The sequence below is a fragment of the Lacerta agilis genome, chromosome 2, assembly GCF_009819535.1.
Source record: "Lacerta agilis isolate rLacAgi1 chromosome 2, rLacAgi1.pri, whole genome shotgun sequence".
In the NCBI taxonomy this organism is placed as follows: domain Eukaryota; kingdom Metazoa; phylum Chordata; class Lepidosauria; order Squamata; family Lacertidae; genus Lacerta; species Lacerta agilis.
The window spans coordinates 112,646,897-112,673,096 of record NC_046313.1 but is presented as its reverse complement, the minus strand read 5'-3'; the positions used below and the strand labels follow the sequence as shown (position 1 = coordinate 112,673,096).

The window sequence follows — 26,200 nt, the reverse complement described above, 5'->3', positions numbered from 1 at the left end:
TTAGGTATGTGTGTGTTTGTGTGTCATGAAAAGCATGGGAAGCAATAAAAAAGCATTCGCTGCTCCTGGAAAAAACATTCAGCAAATGCAAAGACCTGGGGACATTAATAATAATAATAATAATAATAAAGAACATGGGAACACTGAGTCATTTCCAGGAAGGGAAACTCCCAGTGGCTGAAAACTGAGAAAGTGAAACTTAACTCGGCTCTTTGGGGGGAAGGAGCCATGGCTGCTTCTGAGGGTGACATCCAGCGTCTCCGTGATGAAGCCACTTGCTCCATCTGCCTGGATTACTTCAAGGATCCAGTGACCAGCCCAGAGTGTGGGCACAACTTCTGCCGATCCTGCCTTATCCAGTGCTGGGGGGAATCGGAGGCAGAGGCTTCCTGCCCTCAGTGCAGAAAAAGAGTTCAGATAAGGAGCCTCATCCCCAACCGGCAACTGGCTAACATGGTAGAATTTATTGAGAATCTCAGCGTTCAAGGAGGGAAAGAAGAAAGAAAAGGCAGAACCTGCGAGGATCACCAGGAGCCCCTGAAGCTCTTTTGCAAAGTCCATGAAGCCCCCATCTGCCTGGTGTGTGACAAATCAAAGGAACATGAAAACCACAAGGTGATTCCTCTGGGGGAAGCTTTTCAGGAATACAAGGTAGGAGATCCCTGGATCTTGATGTGGAAAAATAACTGTGGATTCTTCTTGGGAGGTTTTCTTTTTAATTCTCAGGTCCAAAGTAGGCATGGCATTAATTGGTGGTGGTTTATTATGTCAAAAGCAGTCCAGGGGAAGCCTGAGGGCTCCTGGGATGACTGGGAGGAGGGAGTTGAAGCTTTCTCTCTGCCAGGGAGACAAAGGGATCTCCCTTGATATCCCCGAGTAGCATCTGCAAAGACTAGGTAGAAGTCTGTAAGCAAGGGGGGAGCTAACTGGGTCTCTGAGCCCCACAGGGGTGCCACAGAACAAAGGCCCAGGGAGTCATGGCCAAAAAGGTTGAAAACCTCTGGATTTTTATTTCCTCCAGTAAACTACTTTGCTATTATCGCAAGGCCACTGGGCACAAGAAGACAGTATAATATTCATCTCCTCTCTTTGTGTCTCAATCAAACATGAGTTTTTTCTTTTCTCTTTAGGGAGAGATCTGTCGCCGCCTGGAGATTCTGAGGAGAGAGAGAGAGGAAATTGTGGCCTATGAAGCATATCTGGTCAAGGAATGCAAAGACCTCCTGGTAGGTTTCTCTAGTGTTACTAGTGAGGGAACAAGCACTTGAAGAATTGAGTCAGGACTGAGGAGGGATGGGGAAATCTGCCCATTTCAGCTGCTCCCCATTTCTCCTTTTCCCATATCAGTCTGTTTATTAATTCATTATTCTGAAAATGAATCAAATGTTAGGGTAGCTACCTCCTTGTATAAATATTTTGATCTGTACTTTACCCTCATAAATACATTTTCTGTGAATATTACCTGGCTGGGTCAACCTTGAAAATATCAGAGGTGTGTATTCCAAAGGATTGCTCTGTTTTGGTCTCCATTTCAGCAATAGCAAATTAGGTAAATTCACCTTTGAATGCAGCTAGATTGAGTTTCTTTCCCATTGTCATTCATTGTGTGAATAGCAGTCAAGGAGAAGCCTGAAGACTTGTGCGCTGAAAGGGTGGAAGCAATCCAATCCAAATCCTGATTTACCATAAATATTACTAAAAAAATTGTCTTTCTAAAAGTGCACTCTTGTTCATTTTTAGGAAACTCAGAGCATTTTGAACCTTTAAATAAAAACAGGGGAGCTATGGGGATGGACTTTGTCCTCCTCCTCCTCTGTTTCTTTTGCCTTCCTACACCTAAATGGCCCCAGCCTAAACTGAGGCGTGTTTTATGCCCATGGAAGTTCTCTGAACCACTTAGAACTCTGGTTATGCCATGCCCAAAAACATGCAGGGGCGTGGCATAACAAGAAAAAGAGCTCCTTTAGGTTGTAGCTCTCTGCGAAATAGACGTCAACAGAAACAGCTATGGAGAGGGCTTCCCCTGAAAATAAATGTTTACTTCTTTAGTCACTGGAGGTTTCATGTCTATGAAAAATCAGAAGTGCCCTCCCTGTGGAATTCCCATCATGGTCTTCCTGATGTTTTGTTTTGTTTTTTATTAAATTTTCTACTTTAACAAACCAATCAAAATCACATTAAATATTCCAAATTATGCATTTAGATATCTAATAGTCCAAATAATATGCCAAATTATTAATTTTATTGGACTTCCCATGCTTCAAACGTTACCTTCCATAGTCCTTTTTGATGATTCCCATTATTCTTCATTCTTTCACAGCCACTGAGTTGTTCCGGCAAGTGAAATAAAACAAACCAAAATATATTTCTGTGTGGTTTTAATGTCCATGGTTCTCCTCCATAAATTGCAATGTCCCCTAACATGCTGGTGTTTCTGTCAAATCCAAAATTCCTTACTGCAAGCAGCCGCCATCTTCACTCAGTCCCGTGAAATCCAAACAAATCATCTGCTCAATAACTTTTCCAAACCAGCTGCATCAAACTTTAACCTTTCCAGGGGAGGGTTGCCAAGTCAAACTGAATGTACACATATAATGAGATATTATTAGAGGCTCACCTCCCCTTATGGCTTTGAAGTTCCACAGCCCGGTCTCAGTCTTCAACATGGTGGATTCCTAATTAAAACTGCAACACTGCCCATGAAGCCAGAAATGTCCAAGAAACTGTCCAAAATCCTCTAAAAAAACCATCCAGTGACTAAGAGATTCTTCCTCTACCGGATATCAACAAATTGGAGAGCCTTTTATCCTCTTCCAAGCAAATAAAAAATATAATGCCTTGTTATGTAATATTTTCATTTCCACACAGTTTATAGTTTTAAAGCCACATTATATCCATGAATACCAAACTTTCAAGTCTCGCTTGTTATAAATGATGGAAACGGCTCTTCTGGGTGGGTGGGGTTTGCCCAGTAATATAATGTAATGAGACAAAGAACAGTAACACAAAAAGGTTCCCCCCCCCTTTCCGTTCCGTTCCCACATACCGATTAGATGTTAAACCTTCTTCCTCTCGATCTTTTTATGCTGGGTTGTTTAGCAAAATACTTCCCCCCTCCTTGTTTGAAGCATGTCCAAATCTTACATCCAATTTTTCATTTTAAGAAATGGAGCTTGTGCGCTTGCGGAGATAACGTTCAGGAGAGCCAGGCCCTCTCGGGGGCTTTCCATCCAGGCCCCCCAGCCCCTTCTTCCTTCCGAATTTGGAGCCGAGCTAATGGGCAACTGCAGATGAGGCAGTGTCTTCCCGTTACCCCTGGGAAGATTTGAGAGGCTGATTACTCCCATTTCAACCGTGGGGGTCGGAGTGATGGAATGTTCGGCCATCATCCGTCGTGCCTCAAGCGGAAGTCGTGCTCTTCCTGATGTTTTGAAGGCTGACCATCTCCAACACACTCAGACCTCCTCTTTTCTTGCAGGAATTAACAGAAAGAGAGAGGCTGAAGACTGTAGAGAAGTTCAGACAACTGCGCCAGTTCCTGGAAGAACAGGAAAAACATCTGCTGAATCATGCAGAAGAGGTGGAGAAGGAGATTGCAGGGAGAAGGAATGAGCAGCTGGACAGACTCTCCAGGAAACTCTCCTCTCTTGAGATGATCATCAAGGAGATGGAGGAAGCGTGTCAGCAGCCAGCGAGAGAACTCCTGCAGGTAAGACGGTGGCAAGAACAGCCCAAGGCTCCAGGAAAAGGCTGCCTCCCGTCCTTTATGCACCCCTTTCATGTATGCAAGGAGTGCAGGGGCTCAGTTGATGGAGCCGCTAGTCAGGTTTGTAATGGACAGGAAGACCCAAGAGACCTGGGAAGCTTAACTCACCTGAATGCAGACTAGAGATTCTTCTGTGTTCTTGATGGAACGGGAGCTGTTTTATTACCCCTTTGGATTTGAAATTTGGGGACTTCTGTGGAAGACAATTTGGGACTGTTCCCTGGTTCCAAACTGGATTAAAGTTAATAAATTATAGTCTAAGACATGAGATGGGTTGGAATCTTCTATTGAATCCAAAAACATGAAATTTCCCTAAAATGCTGGTGGATTTTCATAACGATTTTAAACAATAATTGCAAACTGATGTGGAAATGTAGAGAACTTCATATCAGAACAATTAATAATTTCAGATTCGTAAAATAAAAGCTGTGAGAAATGAAAATAGGCTGATTCCACCGTCCTTACCCAAAACCTTGGCATGTGTCAGGCAGACTGACATCCAAGGGCCAGGGTCTGAGGGGTCTTGCTAGTGTGGCCAGTGGTGTGCAGTGAATTCCCTTCTCTTTTCTCTTCTAGGATGTGAGAAGGACCTTGCAGAGGTAAGTGGATCTGGCTCATTTCCATTAGTATCACTCCATGAGACTGTGATGCAGGAACCTGTGAGGTTTGGTTTTACTTTTGCAATGTGTATAATTTGCTTTTTATAGGCCTGAATGTCCATTTGATGATTCATTTGATTTGGTTGTGCGCCTGTGGAAGGTCTGTCTCATCTTCTGCAAACATCTGATTCTAGAGCTGAGGTTATCTTATATATCAAAGCAAGAGATCCCTAAGCTCCAGAAACAAATATTTTGTGTTTACTCAAGTGTCGCTAAGAGAAGGCTGTTTTATTAGCACACACAACAAGGCAAAGTTACTTTTTAATAGCAATTATTGCCTGATTTCTTTCATTCTAGACGGACCACTTCAGTCACTCTACAGCAAACACTCTTCTGGCCGCCCCACACTGTCCCAAGCAAACTCCTGCCCCATAGAGCCCATTGGGAGGGGGCAGCTTTTCATGAGGGAGCAGGAATTGGCTGAGATTCTGATCATATTCTGGCTGCATCATTTAAATTTAATGTGTCACTCAGGTTCAGAGTAGAGGTTTTAAGGAACATTTTAGGTTTCTCATCAGTGGGGAGACAAAGAAATTGTGGATTTGAATAGGCTGACATTGTTTTCCTTTTCACCAGGTATGAGAAAAGAGAGAGTCCAGAGAAGCCACTGCCTTTCCTCCCAGAACTGAGGAACAGGATCTTGGAATCCTGTGATCTAAATCACCTTGTGGAGGATACAATGAAACAATGGAAAGGTAATGAAAACTGGGTGTCAGGATTTCACACTGGGAATTCTGTTACTTCTTCAGAACTGAACATGCCAGGCTCTTATTGCATGGGATTGAGTAACCCCAGGATAACTTCCTTCTTGGTGCTCCAGCCTTCATTTCCTGTCCCCCAGAATGGCCCATGTATGTTGTGATGCTGGAGCTTGTAATGAAAGCAAAGTCAGGATTTTTTCCTGCCATGTGCATCTGTTTACAATTCTACAGAACCTCCCTTTCCTTTTGGTTACCCGTCTACACAATCTGGGGTTGTCCTTTTGGAGGTTCTCTTGCTCTGAATGGAGTCAAAGAGCATTAAGAAGCCCCCAGTTCCCCCCCCTGCCTCCTGCTCAGGCTTCTTTCTCAGCAGTGGAGCCAAGGCCTGAGCCATCTCCTCCTCAGACGTCCCCCTGGAGCTGTCATATCTAGTGCTTCATGTGTCAAAATCCCACATTGAGAGTGGAAGCAAATGCACATGAGCCCCAAAGGGCACAATTATGCTTGTTAACAACCATAAAGATGAGTAGAAGGTTTTGAGGAAGAACTTCCTTTTGCCTGAGAGCTCTGCCAATCCTTCCTTATCAACCTTCACTTCTCCTTATGTTTCAGTTATGGCTTTAATAATTTCCCCCACCACTTTACTTGGGGAAGATGTTACGGCTGCCTCCATCTCCCCTCTGCCTCCTTTTACAGGATTCCTATTGCTCTGCCTCCCCTCCAGTCCAAGAATGTAGAGCCCAATTTCAGGGACAAAGTTCAGAGACCATCAGGATTCATGCTGAATATTTTTATTCTGTTATTTGTAAGCTTGCTCTATGATTGCTGAGTTTTGAAGCTTTAGTTATTTTCATAGATTCTTCCTTGATTTTCTTGTTTTTAATTATTTTTTGTACGATTTAATTAATATTTAATAATTGTACTTGAATTTAAGGATGCTACATTTTGAAGTGTTACTTTTGTATAGAGATTTATTTCAGGTGGAAGAGTGTTGCCTTTATACTTTATATCTTTTTTGCTTCCTCAGATGCTCTGTTATACAGAAAACCGATTCAGAAAGGTAAATTTCCAGGGAAGGAACAATTTCACAGAAGGGAAGGGGACTGATATTTCATGGGTGTTGAACCGTCTGTTCTGCAGACTTTTGGACCCCCATCAATGGCGTCACTCTGGGAAGCAGTCCTCTAGTGGTGTTTGGGTGCTTCGTATGTCCCATGTATGAACTGGGAGAGGGTTTGAAGGCTTGGATTGGGGGCAGAGCTTGTCCCTGTGAAAAACCTGAATACTAGTCTGAGTTTCATTCCTGCCTATAGACTATTATCCTGCTTTCCCCCTCAATTTTATAGATTTTGCTTTCTTTCATAAAATTTATATACTGCTTGATTGTAGGAAAAAGCCTCAGAGCCTTACAATCTCTTACGAAAGCCCTTAAGGGGAATCCTGCAGAGTCAGTCCAATGTCCATCTTGTCGAGTTCTCATGTATAGGGAACCTCCCTTGCATTTTGTTTTCCCTCCACGCAATCTGGAGAGGTTCTTTTGGAGCTTCTCTAGATTTTCTTGGATTCTCCCCTCATGAAGTGTGTTCAGAAGGGCACCCACAAGCACCCAGTCTCTCCTCCACCTCCTGCCCAGGCTGGTCTCCCAGCAGAAGAGACAACAACTGAGGCACCTCTTCCTCAGAGTTTCAACCTCACCAGCCATTTCTCGTGCTTCAGCCATCCCAATCTCCTCAGAGTTCCCACAGTTCTTTTGAGACCGGCCCCATTCCAGGAGGGAGGACTCCCCATTGCACGAGACCCCTGGAATTACAGTGCAAAGCTCTGCCAATTCTTCCTCTGCAATCTGGCCTGTCAGCCTGCTTGGGAATTCCAGTTTCAACATCTTTTCCCCAACAGTTTACTTGGGGCAGATGTTAAACCTTCCTCCAGCCCTCCAGTACAGAGCCCCGTTTCATTCGTGGATTTTGAATGATTTATTTTGCCATTTTCTAGAATGGTTTACTATTTCTGATTTTCCAATGGAATCATGGAATATAGTAGAGTTTGAGAGGATCCCAAAGATCATCTAGTCCAACCCCCTGCAATGCAGGAATTCCAATTAAACAAGTTAGTTGTTTTAATTCCTTAGGCCTAGTGATTTTAAATTCTTAAGAATGATCTTTTGGAGAATATTTAACACCACTACTTAGGCCTACGGTTGTTGTCTTTGTAATTATTTGTTCTATTATTTAATCTTTTGCTTGAAACAAGGAAACAACAGATGCTATGTTATGGTGGTGTTTTATAAAAAGATTTTCTTTGAGCTATTGCAGTGTAGCCCATTAAGCCTCTCTTTTTGCTTCCTCAGACATTCTGTCATTCAGAAATCTTCAGAGAAGTAAATTTCACATGGAGACCCCAATTCACAGGAGGGGTGGGCACTAGAGTTTCATTTCTTCTGTACAGCTAGACTCTAGCCCTGCTGTTTGTACCACTAAGGCAGAGAGGGTGGACTTTTAAGGTGCAGAAGGAGGAGAGAAACTGCCCAGAAGGATCAGATGGAAGGAGGGAAGAGTTTTATTCCTGCCTAGAGAGAGTTGGGTTGCTTTTCCATGTGACCTTTTTCACGACTGGTTGCCACATGCCCTCTTTTTCTCAGATGGGCCCTCTACTTTCATGATTAAAATTTATCCTCTGGGCAGATTTTTAAAATTTGGCAAAATGTCTCAAGTTGTTTTGTTTGGTTATTTGGTTTATAGCAGTGATGGCGAACCTTTTTGAGCCCGAGTGCCGAAACTGCAGTGGAAAACCAACTTTTTTATTTCAAAGTGCCAACACTGCAATTAAATGGCCTTAAGTTCACTTATTTCACTGGGGTTGCTCTGAGGAAATAATATACATACCAGTACAACCCTTCATTTGTTATTTGAATCTTTCTCAACCTATTATTCATAGCCAGATCGATAGAAGGTTATGGGCAGCAGGTTCAAAGAGTTATTTTATTTTGGGTACACTGAATAAAATTTCGCCCACGACTGTGCTGGTGTGTGTAAATACATAAGCAATCAATCCGCGGAATGTGATACAGGCAAAGCTGCCTTGATGCATGTAATTTACCTTTAAGGAAGTAGAGGGGGGGGGAGGAAGGGAAGAGAAGAGAGAGAAAGACTTTTGAGAGTTAGTTCTCCCTGCATGAACTCTGGTGTTATTCCCGCCCTCCTCTCCGCATCTGCATACAACTTTGCAGAGGGAGGAGACAGACTGTTCCCAGAAAACGGAACGCAGGAAAGGGCCAGTGGGTTTTTTTATTTATTATGTGTGGGGGTTTTGTTTTTGTTTTGCAAAAACTGGGCAAAGGGAGGAACCATAGCGGTTGCATCCCAAACCTTCCCAAATGCAGCTCCTGCCCTTTCTTCGAGGTTTGACTTCCTCCTTACCGGAGAGCGCTCGGGCAGTCGGAGGAGGTAGCTAAAGACATGCGAGAGCCGCCACCACAGCAACGGCGCCTCCCGGACTGTGAAGGCTGTTGGGAAGAAAAGCCCACCCGGCAGTGCGAGGCGGGAAGCAAACGCCGCTCAGCTCTGGCGCAGCTCTGCCTACCCCTGCGCGGGGGCGCGCGCCCCTTGGCGGCTTGGGTCTTAGCGAGACTTTTCTTCGCGCCATCCCAAACACCGCTCGGATGGAAGGGGAGGTGGCCGCCTACTCCTCCAATGCACCAACCCTGTGTGCACATGTTTAAGTAAAGAGCTCCACATTTGCCTCCTTCCATCCTTCCTTCCACCCGAACATACATAGCACTGCCGTTTTACTTAGGGATGGCATCGCCGGCGGGGCCGCGCGGCTCCCCCCCCCTCGCAGCGCTCAAAAGGAGGGCTTCCCCCTCACCCGCCGCCCCTGGCCCAGCCCGCCGCTGCTGTTACCTTGCCGTCGTCGTTGCCTCGCGTCGAATCCTCCGCAGCAGCAGCAGCCAAACACCACAGGCGCCAAGGAGGGAAATTGCTGCTGTCTGCTGCTGCGCCTGCGCTGGCAGGACGCATGAGCAGAGCAGCGCGGCGGCGCCATTTCCCCGCCCCTGGCGTGCCAGCAGAGAGAGCTCTGCGTGCCAGCTGTGGCACGCGTGCCACGGGTTCGCCATCACTGGTTTATAGTAACCCATGAAAAAATTTCTAGTGCATTAGACTCAGATCTAAGGCACCTAGCCTAGAGCAGAGAATCGCAACAGAGCAGCATTTTAAGCTAGCGACATACTGTATAAAACCCTTCTCTTGTGGCTGAACTAAGAAGACGCTGGCTCAGCTACAAGATCTTGGAGGAGTCCGGGAGGGCAAGAGTTAACATCCCCCTTCCCTTAAGGAGAGTCCATATGTACATGTTTAACAGTTTAATAAATAGTTCTGTGCACACTTATGTTCACAAAGAGGTGAACAGGAGCCCAAATACTTTCATGTGGCAAGCGAGGGAGCAATATGTATTATTATTATTATTATTATTATTATTATTATTATTATTATTTTGTTGAAAGTTAAGAACATTGCTACTAGCAATTTATCACAGCTTCAAAAGTCTGCATAGAGTAGGGGTATTTAAAATGAGTGTCGTCATAGCAATCCATGGTTAGAAGTAGAAGTTGGCAGATGTGTCCTCTTTTTTGCTTTTCAAAATAACCCTACACTTGCCTATCATGACTTTCTCAGCCCCTAACTGGTAACCTTTTGAGTTATTCCGCCCTTCTCCCAGAGAAATAGTCTTATGGTATATATTAAATCCAAAAGAGAAGCATGGAATAAGCAGTCCTTTGTAAAATCGCCCTGCCACCTGCTTCCTCTTCCCTGGCGGCAAGGCCTAAATTTCCAAGATGGTAGGGAGGAAGGCAAGGAGAGCGCAAGTGGTGAGAGAGATGGGAGAGCAGGAATAAACAGGCTCCCCACTTAACACAATTTTCACTTGTGGAAACGAGGGCCCAGAAAGTGACCCCTGCAAAAGTGAGGGGACGCCTAACTGTGTTTTTATGTTGTATTTTTATGCTGTGAACCACCCTCAGACCTATAGATGAAGGGCAGTAGGCAAATGTGATATTATTATTATTATTATTATTATTATTATTATTATTATTATTATTATTATTATTTATAACAGAGGGTCCTCATCCCCCACCCCATCCCAGAGGTCCCCAAAGGCCAATTCCCACAGAGATTGTCAGAGGAAAGCAGCTTCTCTCCTCTCCTGCCTCCTCCAATTCTCCTCTCTTTCTCCTTCACTAACACAGAAGAGAGGAGTAAAAGGTTTCCTGGGTGGTTTTTCCTCTTAGAAAATGCCTGGGTTGAGAGGAGGGCAGGCACAACCCACATTGAATATAAGAAAGGGGAGAAAACCAATTAAAAAACCAACAAGAAAGATATTTATTCTGATGAAAGTCTGCAAGGAGTCTCAGTCTTGCATGAGATGCAAAGAAATCCCATTGATCTGAAAGGGAATCTGGGGTTTTCGGTTGTTGTATTTCTTTCTTCTTCTTTTTATAAAGGTTTTATTATTTTTCACAATAAACAACAATTACAAATACAAAACACAAACACAATAAAAAAAACACTTACATCAAAGAAAAAGAAAATAAACATAAAAAAGAAAAACTTATACATACCTAACACTCGAAAACACGAACACTAAACTCAAAAATGCTTATTGCCTAAATCTAATTTTGAATCTTATATGGGGACTTCCCCCATTCTCTCTTCTGCGTTCAGTACTAATTTACTTTAGCAATTTTGTAACTATTTTCATTCAACATTATTCCCAATACCAATTCAAATAATAAGTCCTAATGATAATAACTAACTTATCTTATATACATTAAAAACAAAAGGTATAAACATTGTCTGAACATTACTTCTAGTTTACTATTTTAACCTAACATCAAATAGCTAAAGCCACTTATATTCACTGATTCTGCTTCAAATATCTAATTTTTCACGATTTTTTAAATAGTCCTTAAATTTCTTCCAATCCTCTTGCACCTTCTCATCCCTCTGGTCTCGGAGTTTCGTGGTCAGTTCAGCGAGTTCCATAAAGTCCATCAACTTCATCTGCCATTCTTCTACTGTCGGGAGCTCTTCACCTTTCCAATTCTTTGCAAGCAAAATTCTAGCGGCTGTTGTGGCATACATAAAAAACACTACATCTTGCCTGGGTATCTCATGATTAGTCATGCCCAAAAGGAAGGCCTCTGGTTTCTTACTAAAGGTAATTTTCATTACTTTTTTAAGTTCATTATAAATTTTCTCCCAGAAAGCCTTAACCTTTGGACATGTCCACCACATATGAAAAAAGGTACCTTCCACTTTTTTACATTTCCAACATACATTACTCAAGCCATGATACATCTTAGCTAACTTCACTGGTGTCAAATACCATCTATATATCATTTTCATAACATTCTCTCTTAACACATTACATGCAGTAAATTTGATACCTTCCTTCCACAACTTTTCCCAGGCATCCATCATAATATTATGCCCAACATCTTTTGCCCAATCTATCATTACAGATTTAACCATTTCATCTTTCGTATGCCACTCTAGCAAAACATTGTACATCCTGGAAAGGTTTTTAGAGTTCGGTTCAATTAATTCTGTTTCCAACTTTGTTTTTTCTGTTTGAAAGCCAACTTTCTTATCCAACCTAAAAATTTCATTTATTTGGTGATACTGCAACCAGTCGGTGACCTGCTCCTTCATTTGCTCATAGCTTTTCAGTCTAAAGGTCTGACCTTCTTGTTGCAGTATATCAGCATATTTTGGCCACTTTGCAGGCATATTTGGTCTTTTATAGGCCTTCACCTCTACTGGAGATATCCATCTAGGAGTCTTTCTCTCCAACAAGTCTTTATTCCGCATCCAAACCAGAAACAAGGCTTTTCTAACAATGTGATTCTTAAATGCTTTGTGAGCTTTAACCTTATCGTACCAAAGATACGCGTGCCACCCAAACACATTATCATGTCCCTCCAAGTCCAAAACATCTGTATTCTCCAACTTAAACCAGTCCTTTAACCAGCAAAAGGCTGCTGCTTCAAAATAAATTCTTAAATCTGGCAGGGCGAATCCCCCTCTCTCCTTAGAGTCTGTTAGAATTTTAAATTTTATCCTGGGTTTCTTCCCCTGCCAGATAAATTTCAATAAATCCTTTTGCCATTTCCTAAAACAATCCAGCTTCTCTATGATTGGTATCGCTTGGAACAAAAACAACTTCTTTGGTAACACATTCATCTTCACAGCAGCAATTCTGCCCATCAAAGAAAGCTTCAATCTTGACCATATCTCAAAGTCTCTTTTTATCTCATTCCATAATTTTCCATAATTGTCCTTGAACAGGTTTAAATTTTCTGAAGTTAAATTAACTCCTAGATATTTCACTTTTTTAACAAAGCTAAGTCCTGTAGAATTCTGCAGTTTCTGTATCTGCAGTGGGTCCAAATTTTTTGACAATACTTTAGTTTTGGCTTTATTTAGCTTAAAACCTGCTACACGTCCAAATGCTTCAATTATCTCTAAACCTTTGGGAACACTGTTTTCTGATTCCTGTAGGGATAACACCAAATCATCTGCGTACGCTCTTAGTTTATATTCTTTCTCTCCCACCCTTATTCCTTTTATCTTTTTCTCTGATCTAATCATATTCAGAAGGACCTCCAGGACCGTAATAAAAAGTAGTGGGGAGATAGGGCACCCTTGTCTCGTACCTTTCTCAATTTTAATTTCCTCTGATATCACACCATTTATTATAATTTTTGCTTTCTGCTCAGTATAAATGGCATTAATGCCATTTAAAAATTGTTGGCCGACCCCCATCTTTTCCAAATTCTTCTTCATAAAAGTCCAAGAAATATTGTCAAAGGCTTTTTCTGCATCAATAAACATCAATATTGCCTCAGTATTTATATTCTTTTCTAACCTCTCCAGTATATCCACAATAATCCTTGTGTTACAGTTGATCTGTCTTCCCGGTAAAAAACTGGCTTGATCTTTGTGAATATATTCCTTCAGTACTCTTCTTAATCTCATAGCCATGACATTAGCAAAAAATTTATAATCCACATTCAGAAGCGAAATTGGTCGGTAATTTTTCATCAAAGTTTTATCCGTATCTGGTTTTGGAATTAGCGTGATAGAGGCCTCCTTCCACGAGTCTGGTGCCCTGTCTCCCTTCAACAATTCATTGCACACTTCTTTCAGCGGTTGTACCAACCAGTCTTTTAGTATCTTATAATATTTTGCAGTAAGTCCATCTGGTCCTGGGGCCTTTCCAACCTGCATATTGTTGATAGCTTCTTCTATCTCTTGAGTCGAAATTGGGTGGTTGAGCATATTTACTTTATCCTCTGGGACTCTTTGCAATCTATTTTTCTCCAGAAATTGGTCAATCTCTATCTCTTCTACTTTCTGTTCCTTGTACAGTTGCTTGTAGAATTTCTGAAAACACCGTCTGATCTCCTCCGGATTCACCACATTTCTACCATTTACCATCAAATTAGTGGTGGTGTTCGATTTCTGTCTCTTTTTTAACTGCCAAGCTAACAATCTTCCACACTTATTGGCTGAATCAAAAATTCTCTGTCTCATAAATCTAATTTTCCATTCTATCTCTTGATTTAATATTTTTGCATATTGGGACTGCAAGAATTTAATTTCTTTCTGAATTTTTTGATTTTTGGGGGATCCTCTTAATTTCTTTTCTTTTTCTTTTATCAATCCCAATAACTTATCTTTTTCTACATTTTGCTGCTTCTTCTTTTTGGATTTTTCACTTATGAGGAATCCCCTCATTACTGCTTTACTTGCGTCCCACACAATTCTTTTTTCTACCTCATTGTTCCAATTAATCTGAAAATATTCTTTCATCTTTTTTGCTGTTTTTTCAATAAGCTTGGGATCTCTCATCAGAGTATCATCCATCCTCCATCTGAATGAATCCTTGGAGACCACTTTTAAATGCAAATGCACAGGATTATGATCATAACAAGTCTTAGGGCCAATTTCTGCCTTTTGTATTTTAGGCGTCAATTCTTTCGAAATCCAAATATAATCTATTCTCGACCACGACTCTGAGATTCAGAAAAATATGTTGCTTCAGTGTCCATCGGATTATTCAACCTCCACGCATCTACCAGATTCAAATTGTCCACCATCTCAAAGAATGTTTTTGGATAATTTCCCATCGTTGGTTAATTTTGTTCTTTGGGATCTATCCATAAGTGTGGAAACTGCCCCATTGAAATCACCCAGACAAACTACTTTATAATCCATATAGTCCAATAGCAAGTCGTGAATTTTCTTATAAAAAATTGACTTCCCTTCATTAGGTGCATAAAGTCCCAGAATCAAAAAAATTTCGCCTTGTACTTTAATTTCAATGGCTATGTATCTCCCTTCTTCATCTCAGTTGTTGTATTTCTTAACAAGATGTCTTTCTCTGCCTCTCAGCTGACTCTGCCTAATCTTCTCTTTCCCTCATCTTCTCCCCAACAGCAAATGTGACTCTGGATCCAGACACAGCCCATCCTGAACTCATCCTGTCGAAGGACCGGAAAAGCGTGAGAAGGGGAGACAAAGAGCAAGTCCTGCCCAAAAATCCTGAGAGATTCAACTTCTGGCCTTGTGTGTTGGGATGTGAGGGATTCACAGCAGGCAGACATTTCTGGGAAGTCACTGTGGAAAGTGGGGAATGGTGGGATGTGGGCGTTGCCAGGAAGTCTGTGAGGAGAAAGGGCCGCTTCTCCTTTACGCCTGAGGAGGGGATCTGGGCTGTGCGGAAGTCTGGAGGCCAGTACTGGGCCTGCACCTCCCCTGATCCCTCTCCTCTGTCCCTGAGTGAGAAGCCCAGGAGGATCCGGGTGACTCTGGACTATGAAGGGGTACGTGTGTCTTTTTCTGACGCTGACTCAGGAGCCGCACTCTGCACGTTCTCAGGAGCCTCGTTCTCTGGAGAGACCCTCCTCCCTTTCTTTAATCTGTGGAGGAATAGAACCCACCTCATTATCTCCTGAGGAGACTAAATCTGTCTCTCAGGCCCAGCAGGAGTTTCTCTCCAGGCCAGAGTGACTGATATAAAAAAACAATTACCCACCAAGAGCACTTTGGGCAGTTTTTCAAGGGCCCTTTGAAACAATTCATTAGTCAAAATCAGCAGAAATAACAAAACAAAAATGGGTTGTTGTTACTTTGCATTTTCCTTCCTTTTCCCAGCATTCCCTCTGCAGCTTCTTAAAGAGACAGTCACAGTTTTAAGAGTCCTAATAAATTCAATGTTGTTTTCCTTTTGAGTTGTCTGATTTGGCAGAGCACGAGACTCTTTTATATATATATATATATAATATTTATTAAAGGTTTTCCAATTAAATCCAAATTACAATGCATGATTAAATTTTTCTAACTCCCCTTTCTCTCACTAAGAGGAGCATACTAAAGAAACCCCCTTCTCACTGGGGTAATCAATAATTCTTTCCCAATTTAACCACTTACATTACACATACCATTTTTACTTTCGCAGACTTCCCCGATTCCTCCCCCCCAATTGATTCCCAAATTAACCCTAATTCACAGTTATTGCCAATTAATCCCCATATTACCGGTACTTTTTCTCCTTCTTACATTTTCCTTATATCTTTTACTAAATACTTTTCCAACTTACAAATCTAATTTATCAATTTAGACTATCCTCTGCATTCACTGCATTTCTAAACCTCCATTGTCCAATCCCAAATCCATTGCAATAACCGAATTGAAATTAATTTTACTTTAGGGAGGAGAAGGTGCAACAAGACTGGAAGAAATTTAAGGACTATTTTAAAAATCGCGAAAAACTAGATATTTGAAGCAGAATCGGTTTGTTTAATTGGCTTCAGCTAGATGATGTTAGATGAAAATAGTATACAAGAAGTAATGTTATAAATGGTTTAGAATGTTTAGAAATGTTTAAGGTGATGTTGTTTAAACAATGAATTATATATGATTAGTTAGCATTTTAAAGTTTATTAAGAATAATGGTGAATGTTAAGGAAATAGTTACAAAGTTACCAAAATATATTAGTATTGAACGCAGTCGAGAGAATGGGGGAAGTCCCCAAAAGAAGATTTGAAAATAGAATTAAACAATGATCTATTTAGTGTTTCTGTTTAGGTATGTATAAGTTTTCTTTTGTTATTTCTTATGTTGTTTAAATGTGGTTGTTGTGTTTTTTGTTTTTTGTTAATTGCTTTTGGTTATATGTTTGATGTATTTGTTGTTTATTGCAGAAAATAATAAAATCTTATAAAAAAAGAAAAAAGAAATTAATTTTACTTTAGCTCTTCCCCCCCCCTTTCCCTCCTATTCACCATTTAGATTCATTAGCAATTGTCTTAATCCCAGAGTTGTGGGCCTGAGCCCCACATTGGGCAAATATTTCCTGCACTGCATGGGGTGGGACTAGATGACCCTTGGGAACACCTCACAACTCTGCAATTCCAGGAAACCTTCCTCTCCCCACAAGACCTTATGCAGCTGTGATAATGCATGCATCATTGGATATATATATATATATATATATATATATATATATATATATATATATAAATGTTCAAGCTGGATGCGTGGATGCATCAGCCCTGCTCCGTAACCACTTGACCGATTGCCTTCAAATTTGGACACAATGTTCAATGGCAATATGGGAGTGATCTAATGTACATACATTGAAGAAAAACCACAACTATCAAACCTAAAAATGTTATTTTGTACAAAAAATAGCGCCCTCCAGTGGATGTAAAACGCAGCACACTATAGAACAACAGACAGGGAGGGAAGGGGAGTGGAACTTGAGGTCAGCTCAGCCAATAGGCTGCTGGTGGGGGCGTGGCCAGAACACGCTTCAACTGTCGCCGCAAAGACAACTCCTTGCCTCAGGCTGCGCCATTTGCAATTATATAACAGTAAGCAACAGAGTTTCGGGGTGACCAGGGAGAGTGCGGGGAAGGGGAACAAATCACACCACAGGAGTTCAACAGGAGAAGCTGTGGGGAGGAAGGCGAAAACGGGGGGGGGGGAGAAACAGGCAAGCAGTTCAACAGGAGAAGCTGTGGGGAGGAAGGCGAAAACGGAGGAAAGACAAACAGGAGGCAGGCGGAAGTTCAACGGGAGAAGCTGTGGGAAGCCAAACAAAAAATGTGAGGTGGAAGACTGAGAGGAGACAGGCGGATGTTCATCAGGATAAGATGTCCGAAGCCAGACAAAAACAGTGGGAGAAAAACTGAGAGGAGGTAGGTGGAAGTTCGTTGGGATAACCTGTGGGGGTGTATTTCCATTTCACAAAAAAAGCCTTAAAACAAAACAAAACAAAATTCAAAGAAGCAATAAATAAGTAAAAAATATCAAACGTCAACCTCATTCTAATCCATCTACACCAACAAAGAAGAAACACAACAACATAGAAACCATGCAACATGAACTTACTCCACCTGTGAGTATCCATGCACTTTCTCTAACTTTTCAGTTTTCACAAAAAAGCCACTGCAACATATGGCCGCGCCAGCTAGTAGATGACTAAAAAATGAACCCCTTCACCCACGTTAGGCAAGATTGTTCCTTGCTCTGGAGACCTCAGACGGGAAGGAAAAGAAATTGAACAGGGCGTCAGCTTCAAACGCCCTCTGCAAATACAGCCTCCCCATCTCCACACATTGTCAGAAGTAAACCTCTTTGCATTGAGTGGGGCTTCTTCCAGTTAAATGTGTTTCGAGTGAATGCATTAACGTTCCTTATTTACAGGCTCACTAGAAGGACAGATCCTGAAGTTGAGGCTCCAGTACTTTGGCCACCTCATGAGAAGAGAAGACTCCCTGGAAAAGACCCTGATGTTGGGAAAGATGGAGGGCACAAGGAGAAGGGGGCGACAGAGGATGAGATGGTTGGACAGTGTCCTCGAAGCGACTGGCATGAGTTTGGCCAAACTGCGAGAGGCAGTGAAGGATAGGCGTGCCTGGCGTGCTCTGGTCCATGGGGTCACGAAGAGTCGGACACCACTGAACGACTGAACAACAACAAATTTACAGGCTGGATTCTGTCTATCGGGGCATCAAATGGGGTGTCCTCTTGATAGCGTTGGACGGAGGCATCCTAACCATAGATGTTACTAGTGCCAGGGCGTCAGATTTTGCAGAGTGCCTGCGCACCTCCCTGCCGAGTCTGTGAGCGGAGCAGGGAAGTGGAGCAGGGAAGTGGAGGGGAGAGATTGAAAGATGACCGTGCGCTTGGGGGGGGGGAGGAGGGGAAGCGTCACCCAGAGATCCCCAGCCCAGCTGGTTTGAGGAAAGATCACAAGCTGGTTGTAGAAGAAGAAGAAGAGTTTGGATTTGATATCCCGCTTTATCACTACCCGAAGGAGTCTCAAAGCGGCTAACATTCTCCTTTCCCTTCCTCCCCCACAACAAACACTCTGTGAGGTGAGTGGGGCTGAGAGACTTCAGAGAAGTGTGACTAGCCCAAGGTCACCCAGCAGCTGCATGTGGAGGAGCGGAGACGCGAACTCGGTTCACCAGATTACGAGTCTACCGCTCTTAACCACTACACCACACTGGTTGTGGGGGAGGGAAAGAGGAGAAGCGTTGCCCACCCTGTGCCAATACCTGCTGGCCACCCTGCACCCATCTCTGCCTCCCCGGGGGAAGCAGCCAGCACCTGCACCATCAGGGGGAGCAGCCAGAGCCCACCCACCCAACATGCCCCCATCCCTGCCCCCATCCCTGGGTGGCAGGGTGCTTCCCCCCAAGAACAACATAGAGGTGTGTTATAAAATGAGCTCATTTTAGAAGCTGCATGCTGGGTCAACAGGCTGCTTCTCTCATACCTTCCAGTATATAATTTGGCTCACCTATGACCTCTTGCTTCAAAATGCATTTATGTGTGAGGAATGGGACTCTGTACATACCCAAATAATTGCTTCATTTTTTTTTCTTTAATTCACAGAATTTAATGACAAGCCCTAGCTAGATTAAAGCCTTGATTAAATCTCTGGCTGGTTGGTGCCGATTCAAAGTCCCTTGGAGGGCACCAGGTTGACAGAGGCTGCTTTACACAGCTGTGACAGTATTAATGCAACAGGATTTTAAAAATAAAAGGGGGGAGGTTCACAACTCAGTGACAGAACACATGCTTTGTACACAGGTTTAGTCAATGACACCGAATCATAGATGGCACAACTATAGAATCATAATGTTGGAAGGGACCCTGAAGACATCTAGTCCAACCCCCAGGAATGCAGAGCCCACTCAGATAACTCTTTTTTTTTTAAAGTGGATCTTGAATTGAAGTTGTGCCCTGCAAAATAACACATCTTGCATTGCTAGGCTTTCTAGCCTGAGTTTGTAATAGTACTCCTTATTTTGTTTTTTCTCATATCTGCCTCTCATCTCATAACAGCTTGCCCTGCAGCTGATGAAATGGTTCATGAAAGCCACCGTCACAACTCTTATTGGGCCCCCAATATCTAAGATGGGGTGGGAACCTTTGGACCTCAAGATGTTGCTGAACAATTCCCATCAGCCTCAGCAAGCATGGGCGATGGTCAGGGATGGTGGAAGGGCCAAAGGTTTCGCCATCCCTGATCTAAGAACATGTTTTCACACCTATCAACTTGCATGTTCCTTAAGGTCAGGGAATGAGGCCTGAATGGTGGTCCCTGTGTAGGTTGAGATGCAAACCACTGGGACCCATGAAAGGGCCTTTTCAGTGGTGGCTCCACATCTGCGGAAAGCTCCCAGAGATGTGTCTAGCAGCCACACCATTGCTTTCCTCCTGAGAAACAGGTGGGAAAGCGCCTCTCCCAGCCAGCTTTCAAATGAGGATATGAGTGACTTAAAACAATTATGAACAATTTGATGGTACTTGCATCAATTCAGCTCTTTTTATCTTTTCATTTTATGCATATTATGTTCCATATGTATGTCATGTTGTTGTTTGCTATGCTGCATGCAGAGAAAAAAACCTTGTGGCCTTTGGGCAAAGTGTGGTATAGAAATTTATCCAAAAACAAAAAACCAAATACTAACTTTTATGGTGCTAACAGGACATTTTGTTGTTTTTGTATAGAATTTGACTGCACAGCTGTAATCCTGTGTATTTTGAAGTAAGGCCCATTGAATCTGATGGTATATACTTCTGAATACACTTGCATAGGACTGCTCTGCATGCATCTTATAACAAATTATCTATGGTGCAAATATCTCTCCGCCCCCCCCCTTAAAAAAGATCAACAACTCTGGGAAACGGGGGGGGGGGGAGAGATATTTGCACTACGGCATGGGATATGCTTAACACGGCCCTGGTGCTGGACTCCAACTCCCCTCTGACCGATCCAGCAAGGCCAGGGGTCAGAGAGGATGGGAGTTGCATTCCGGCAGCTTCCGGAAGGGGCCCCATGGGCTGTGCTGCCCTATACATTTCGCATGGCCCCTTCCCTGTGTTCCTCAGCCCCACCCCAAATACACAATGCTCCCCCAAGGAGCGTCATTTCAGCACCAGCTGCATCTGATTTCTCTCCTGGGATACTAACTGCTGGAACAACAAATGCCTATGGAATTGACCCCTCTCAAAGATCTGGCAAGACCCTCTCCGGTTCCAATATCGGGGCCACTGACTACTGACCGGTGCAGCCTGCTCTCCTTTTCCTGAGTTTCCCACGGGGTGGTGGCAGATGTCGGAATAAATACACCTGCCCCCAACCTTCCTGAGTGCCGCCTCCCCTTGCTCCATTCCCTATATGATGTTGTCCTTGTTTGTGTGTCATCATAAGTTTCCCTGTGAGGCTCCACTCACCCCGTGGAAGGACACAAAAGAGGCCCATTTGCTCCAGTGCCCAAGAGGGGCCACCCAGACTCCTATTGTGGGAAACCTGAAAGCAGGACCAGAGAGCAAAACCAGGCTTATTCCCCCCCCCCCGCAGCCTCCAGCAACCAATTTTAGAAGCATGGGCACCAACCTGAATAAAAATATTTTTTGGTGGGGGGAGCAGATAAGCCCTAATCCCCTCCACTTTAGGCTTGGTTTTATCACTTGCCCTCCAGCACCTTCCCCTGCTCCTTGGCCGTGGCACACACCCCTTGCCCTGGGCACCCTGAGCTGGGGGTCTGGCCTGCTGCCCACCCCCACTGCTGACAGGCAACACCACGCAGACTCTTCCACACCACCCTTGGTTAGAAAAGCAACCCTCATTACATGGGCGTACCCAGGTGGGGGCATGTGGGGGCAGATGCCCCCCCTAGAAGCAAGCTACCCCCCCAAGCAAAAATGATCGGCGTCCGTTTGGAGTGGACCAGGACTCCAGGGTAGAGCCGACAGCTGAACAGAGCTAGGAAATAGCCCTGCAGATCCTGAAGCTGCCACTGGGGCGCAGGGAGTCCCCAGCCTCTTTCCCTCCCTCAGCCTTGGTTTCTAAGAGAGTTTGAGATCTCTCACATGGCAACCCAGGGGGGGGGGAACCCTTCCCCCGGCACCTTTTTGTCCTCAACACCCCCCAAGTCCTTGCCATGGGGCTCCCCGTTTTGCAGACACAGGCACAGGCTCCCCCACCCCAGTTGAGTCTGCGTCCCCTCCCTCCCTATTTTTAAAAATATTTTTAAAGAGTCCTCTTCGGTGTCAAAATCAGCGCCCTCCTCTCCCGCCTTTATTTTTCAAACCGCTTCCTTCACACTGCGAGGCCGGCAAGGAATCTCCCCCCCCCCCCAACACTGCAAGCTGCCACCTTTCCATTTAGGAGATTCTCTCGTATAATTGATCCTCGCACACTTTTTTTTCTTATTTCATGCTGTCCTGAGAGCAGCTGGCTGCTCACATCGCAGCCATGTCGTCATACCTTCCAGTTTTTAAATTTGCTATTCGAGAGAGGAGAGATCTCCACATTGCATGTAAAGAATTTCTCTGAAGGAGACAACTCCTGTTTCTAAAGTAAGTTGAAAGGAGACGGGTAGCAGATAGGCTTTAAAGTGCAGAGACTGAAGGAATGTAATCATAGAGTTGAAAGGGACCCCCAAGGGTCATCTAGTCCAACCCGCCACAATGCTATCCTTAATGTTGTTTACATCTCTCCCCCCCCTTCACATGGCTTAAAGTCACTTGTAATCAGATTTTGGGGTTGATCCACTGGGTTTGGATCAGTATAAATAGAAGAATGCAATGCTATATAAAGGAGAAATATTCCATGTAAATTGGCACACTTGAATTTAAGCATGCTTTACAGTCAAGGCTGTAGGAATAAACCAATTTAAATGCTGTGTAAAGTTGGGATTTTACCCTCAGGACTGGATTGAATTGAATTGAATTGAATTTATTTTTACGGTCACAGACCAGCTCACAAAACGAAAGTTTTGAACAAGTTTTCTTCAAACCCAAGAAAAATGATATTAGTATAAGACATGTAACTAGAATAAAAATTTATTTTTTTTCAAGCAAATCATTGCAATAACTATCGTAATAAAGCACTGCTATAATTATATATAATTTTCTTAAAATTTTGGTTTCATTCACCTTTTCTGTACTGAAATGTCACAACCTGAGCAACCATGGCTTGCCCCCCCCCCTAGTTTTGATCCTGGGTACGCCCCTGCCTCATTACAAATGGGAGGGGCAAAAAATACATTGGGAACCCCAGGTATAAGTTGACATGAGTGGCCCTTTTGCCTAGAATGGACAACGCCGCGCCCCGCGCCCCCCGCACACAACACACAAATGTTGTTGGCTATGTTCAAGAATGCTGTTTGAAGGCGCACAACACAGTGTGACTTTAAATGACAATGGATGAGTTTAACTATTCTTTTAAATGTAATCCCTGTAACCAAAGACTGCTTTTCGCCTTATGCTCCCCAAGTGTGCCTTTCCTCTTAGCTACGATGTTACGTTCCTCCTGTTTATATGTAACGTCCTGATTGGACCGATGTATTTTGTATCTACTTTCCTACCTTCCTACATAATAGAATTTGTAACTTGTATCTAGGATGCCCAAGCTCATCTTTTTATGGATTTGTGATAAAGAAAATGTAAATACTTTGATATATGTAGCCAGATGATTGTAGAAACCCATATTATCCTATCGAACTCTTCAGAATACCTTCTTTTGCTTTATAGCTGTGTCTGTCAATTCCTGCTACCACAATGCCATCTACTGTGTCTAACTAAAAGAGCAAGAATACACAACCAGGCTCTGTATCATTCAAAAGGAGGTAGACAAACACCAATCCATGATTGACAGGAGCTCCAGATCCCCCTCCTGTAGATAGAAGAATGTCAGAATCATTATCAAAATTCAATAATAAAGAACTGCAACTTCACACCCATTCTTCGAATAGCAGAAGCAATTAAAAGTAACCATTAACCGATCATCTTATGATAAAGTTCTTACCTTCCTGTATTTTCACGCCCTTTCTGTATCATTGAACTGTATGGGAAACAGAAGCTATATAAGTAAACTTTCGCTATTGTTCTGGTTCTTTGCTCTGCTCAGCACGTGGGAGCGGGGACCTCTGTTGGAACAGAAAATAAACGTGGCTTCTGCCTTGCTTTGGGAAACTTGGTAATCGTCTCTGTTTATCTCCTTATACTGATGGGGAGAGCTTCCTTCAAAGCGCTCTCTCCGGGTTTTTCCGGACTCCCTTCTGGAGACGGACCCAATTCATAACCGGGCAAGGAAACCCGATATTTTTAGAACACCACCAAGAGCACTTTGGGCAGTTTTTCAAGGGCCTTTTGAGAAGATTCATTCCAGTCAAAATCAGGAGAAATAACAAAACAAAAATGGGTTGTTGTGGCTTTGCATTTTCCTTCCCTTTCCCAGAATTCCCTCTGCAGCTTACTTCTTAAAGAGACAGCCACACGTTTAAATATAAATAATATTTTCCTCAAACGGGCTCCCTTACCTTCAATCTTGTTTTCCTTTTGAGATGTCTGATTTGGCAGAGGACAAGACTCTTAATCCCAGGGTTGTGGGTCTGAGCCCCAGGTTGGGTAAATGTTTCCTGCACTGCAGAGGGTGGGACTAGATCATGAGGACCCCTCAGAACTCTGCAAAACCTTCCTTTCCCCACAAGACCTTATGCAGCTGAAAAAATCATGCATCATTGGATTAATAGATGGCTAAAAAATGAACCCCTTCACCCACATCAGGCAGGATAGCTCCTTGCTCTGGAGAACCTAGATGGAAAGAAAATGAAAAAGAAATTGAACAGGGCATCAGCTTCAAATGCCCTCTGTAATTAAAGCCTCAACATATCCAAACTTTGACAGAAATAAACCTCATTGCATTGAGTGGGGCTTCTGCCCAGTTATATGTGTTTCAATTTACTGGCTGGATTCTGTATATCAGGGGCATCAAACGGGGTGTCCTCTGGATAATGCTGGAGTCCAACTCCCCTCCGACCCATCCAGCAAGGCCAGGGGTCATAGAGGATGGAAGTTGCAGTCTGGCAGCTACCAGAGGGGGCCCCATGGGCTGTGCTGCCCTATACATTGTGCAGGGAACCTTCTCTGTGCTCCTCAACCCCACCCCAAATACACAATGCTCCCCCAAGGAGCGTCTTTTTGTCAGCAGGACTCACTCTGGTTCCACTATCAGGGCCACTGACTATGGACTGGTGCAGCCTTTCTCCTTTTCCTGCATTTCCCATGGGGTGGTGGCAGATGTTGGAATAAATACACTCCCCCCACACCTGCTTGAGGGCCGCCTCCCCTTGCTCCACCCCCTATATGATGTTGGTTTGTGTGTCATTGTATGTTTCCCTGTGAGACTCCTCTCACCCCGTGGAAGGACACAAAAGTGGCTCGTTTGGTCCAGCACCCAAGAGGGGCCACCCAGACCCCTCTTGTGTTAAACCTGCAAGCAGGACCAGAGAGCAAAACCAGCCTGCCTCCCCCCCCCCGCTATGGGGCTGCCCCATGAGATCAGCGGCTCGTGGGGCTGCCCCATCCACGGACAGGGAAGTCCCAGGAGCCGGCACTTGCTTGACTGGTCGCACCTGGACTGGCAGCAGCGCCAGCGGGATGGACTGCACATGCCCGGGTTTCCCAGACACCCCGCCCAAGGGGGTGCCTCCGTGGCAACTATGCCTCTGGCCCTGGGCACCCTGAGCTGGGGGTCTTGCCCACCGCCCACCCCCACTGCTGACAGACAACACCATGCTGAGAGCAGCAGGAAAGGGGTGCAGCGCCAGGCAAGCGAAGGGTTGAGGCTGCTGCCACCACACAAGAAATGCACACATGAGACTGTGCCCTCTCCTACGGGGATCCGGCCGTCAGCAGTTCTCAGAGGGAACCCCTTGCAGTACAGAGAGGAGCATGAAAATAAGCTGTTTTTGAATGTTCTGGACCCGAGCGGGATGCTGGTGGCCTCTAGCTTGTCTGCCCCATCTTCTTTATGGGCCCCATGTGGGAGAAAGGTGTCCCAAGATGCCTGCATGCCACTTAGCAGCCCCTTCCACACCATCCTCAGTGAAAAAAGCAACCCTCATTACAAATGGGAGGGGCCAAGGGCCTGGGCAGGCTCCACCACACTCCTTGGCAGCAAATTCCACTTTCGAACAGCTCTTACTGTCAGGAAGTTCTTCCTAATGTTTAGGTGGAATCTTCTTTCTTGTAGTTTGAATCCATTGCCCCGTGTCCGCTTCTCTGGAGCAGCAGAAAACAATCTTTGTCCCTCCTCTATGTGACATCCCTTTATATATTTGAACATGGATATCAGATCACCCCTTAACCTTCTCTTCTCCAGGCTAAACATACCCAGCTCCCTAAGCCGTTCCTCATAAGGCATCGTTTCCAGGCCTTTGACCATTTTGGTTGCCCTCCTCTGGACACATTCCAGCTTGTCAGTATCCTTCTTGAACTGTGGTGCCCAGAACTGGACACAGTATTCCAGGTGAGGTCTGACCAGAGCGGAATACAGTGGTACTATTACTTCCCTTGATCTAGATGCTATACTCCTATTGATGCAGCCCAGAATTGCATTGGCTTTTTGAGCTGCTGCATCACACTGTTGACTCATGTCAAGTTTATGGTCTACCAAGACACCTAGATCCTTTTCACATGTA

The 26,200-nt window shown here is 43.9% G+C and overlaps 1 protein-coding gene across 1 annotated transcript; it reads left to right on the top strand.

Moving 5' to 3' along the window:
* Positions 1-216: 216 nt before the first annotated feature.
* On the top strand, positions 217-15,244 carry LOC117042465 (E3 ubiquitin-protein ligase TRIM7-like). Its single transcript, XM_033142010.1, has 7 exons — positions 217-651; positions 1,131-1,226; positions 3,479-3,709; positions 4,343-4,365; positions 5,002-5,120; positions 6,154-6,186; positions 14,627-15,244. Exons 1-7 carry the CDS (start codon positions 229-231, stop codon positions 15,142-15,144), a joined length of 1,443 nt encoding a protein of 480 aa, XP_032997901.1. The 5' UTR covers positions 217-228; the 3' UTR covers positions 15,145-15,244.
* Positions 15,245-26,200: the final 10,956 nt, after the last annotated feature.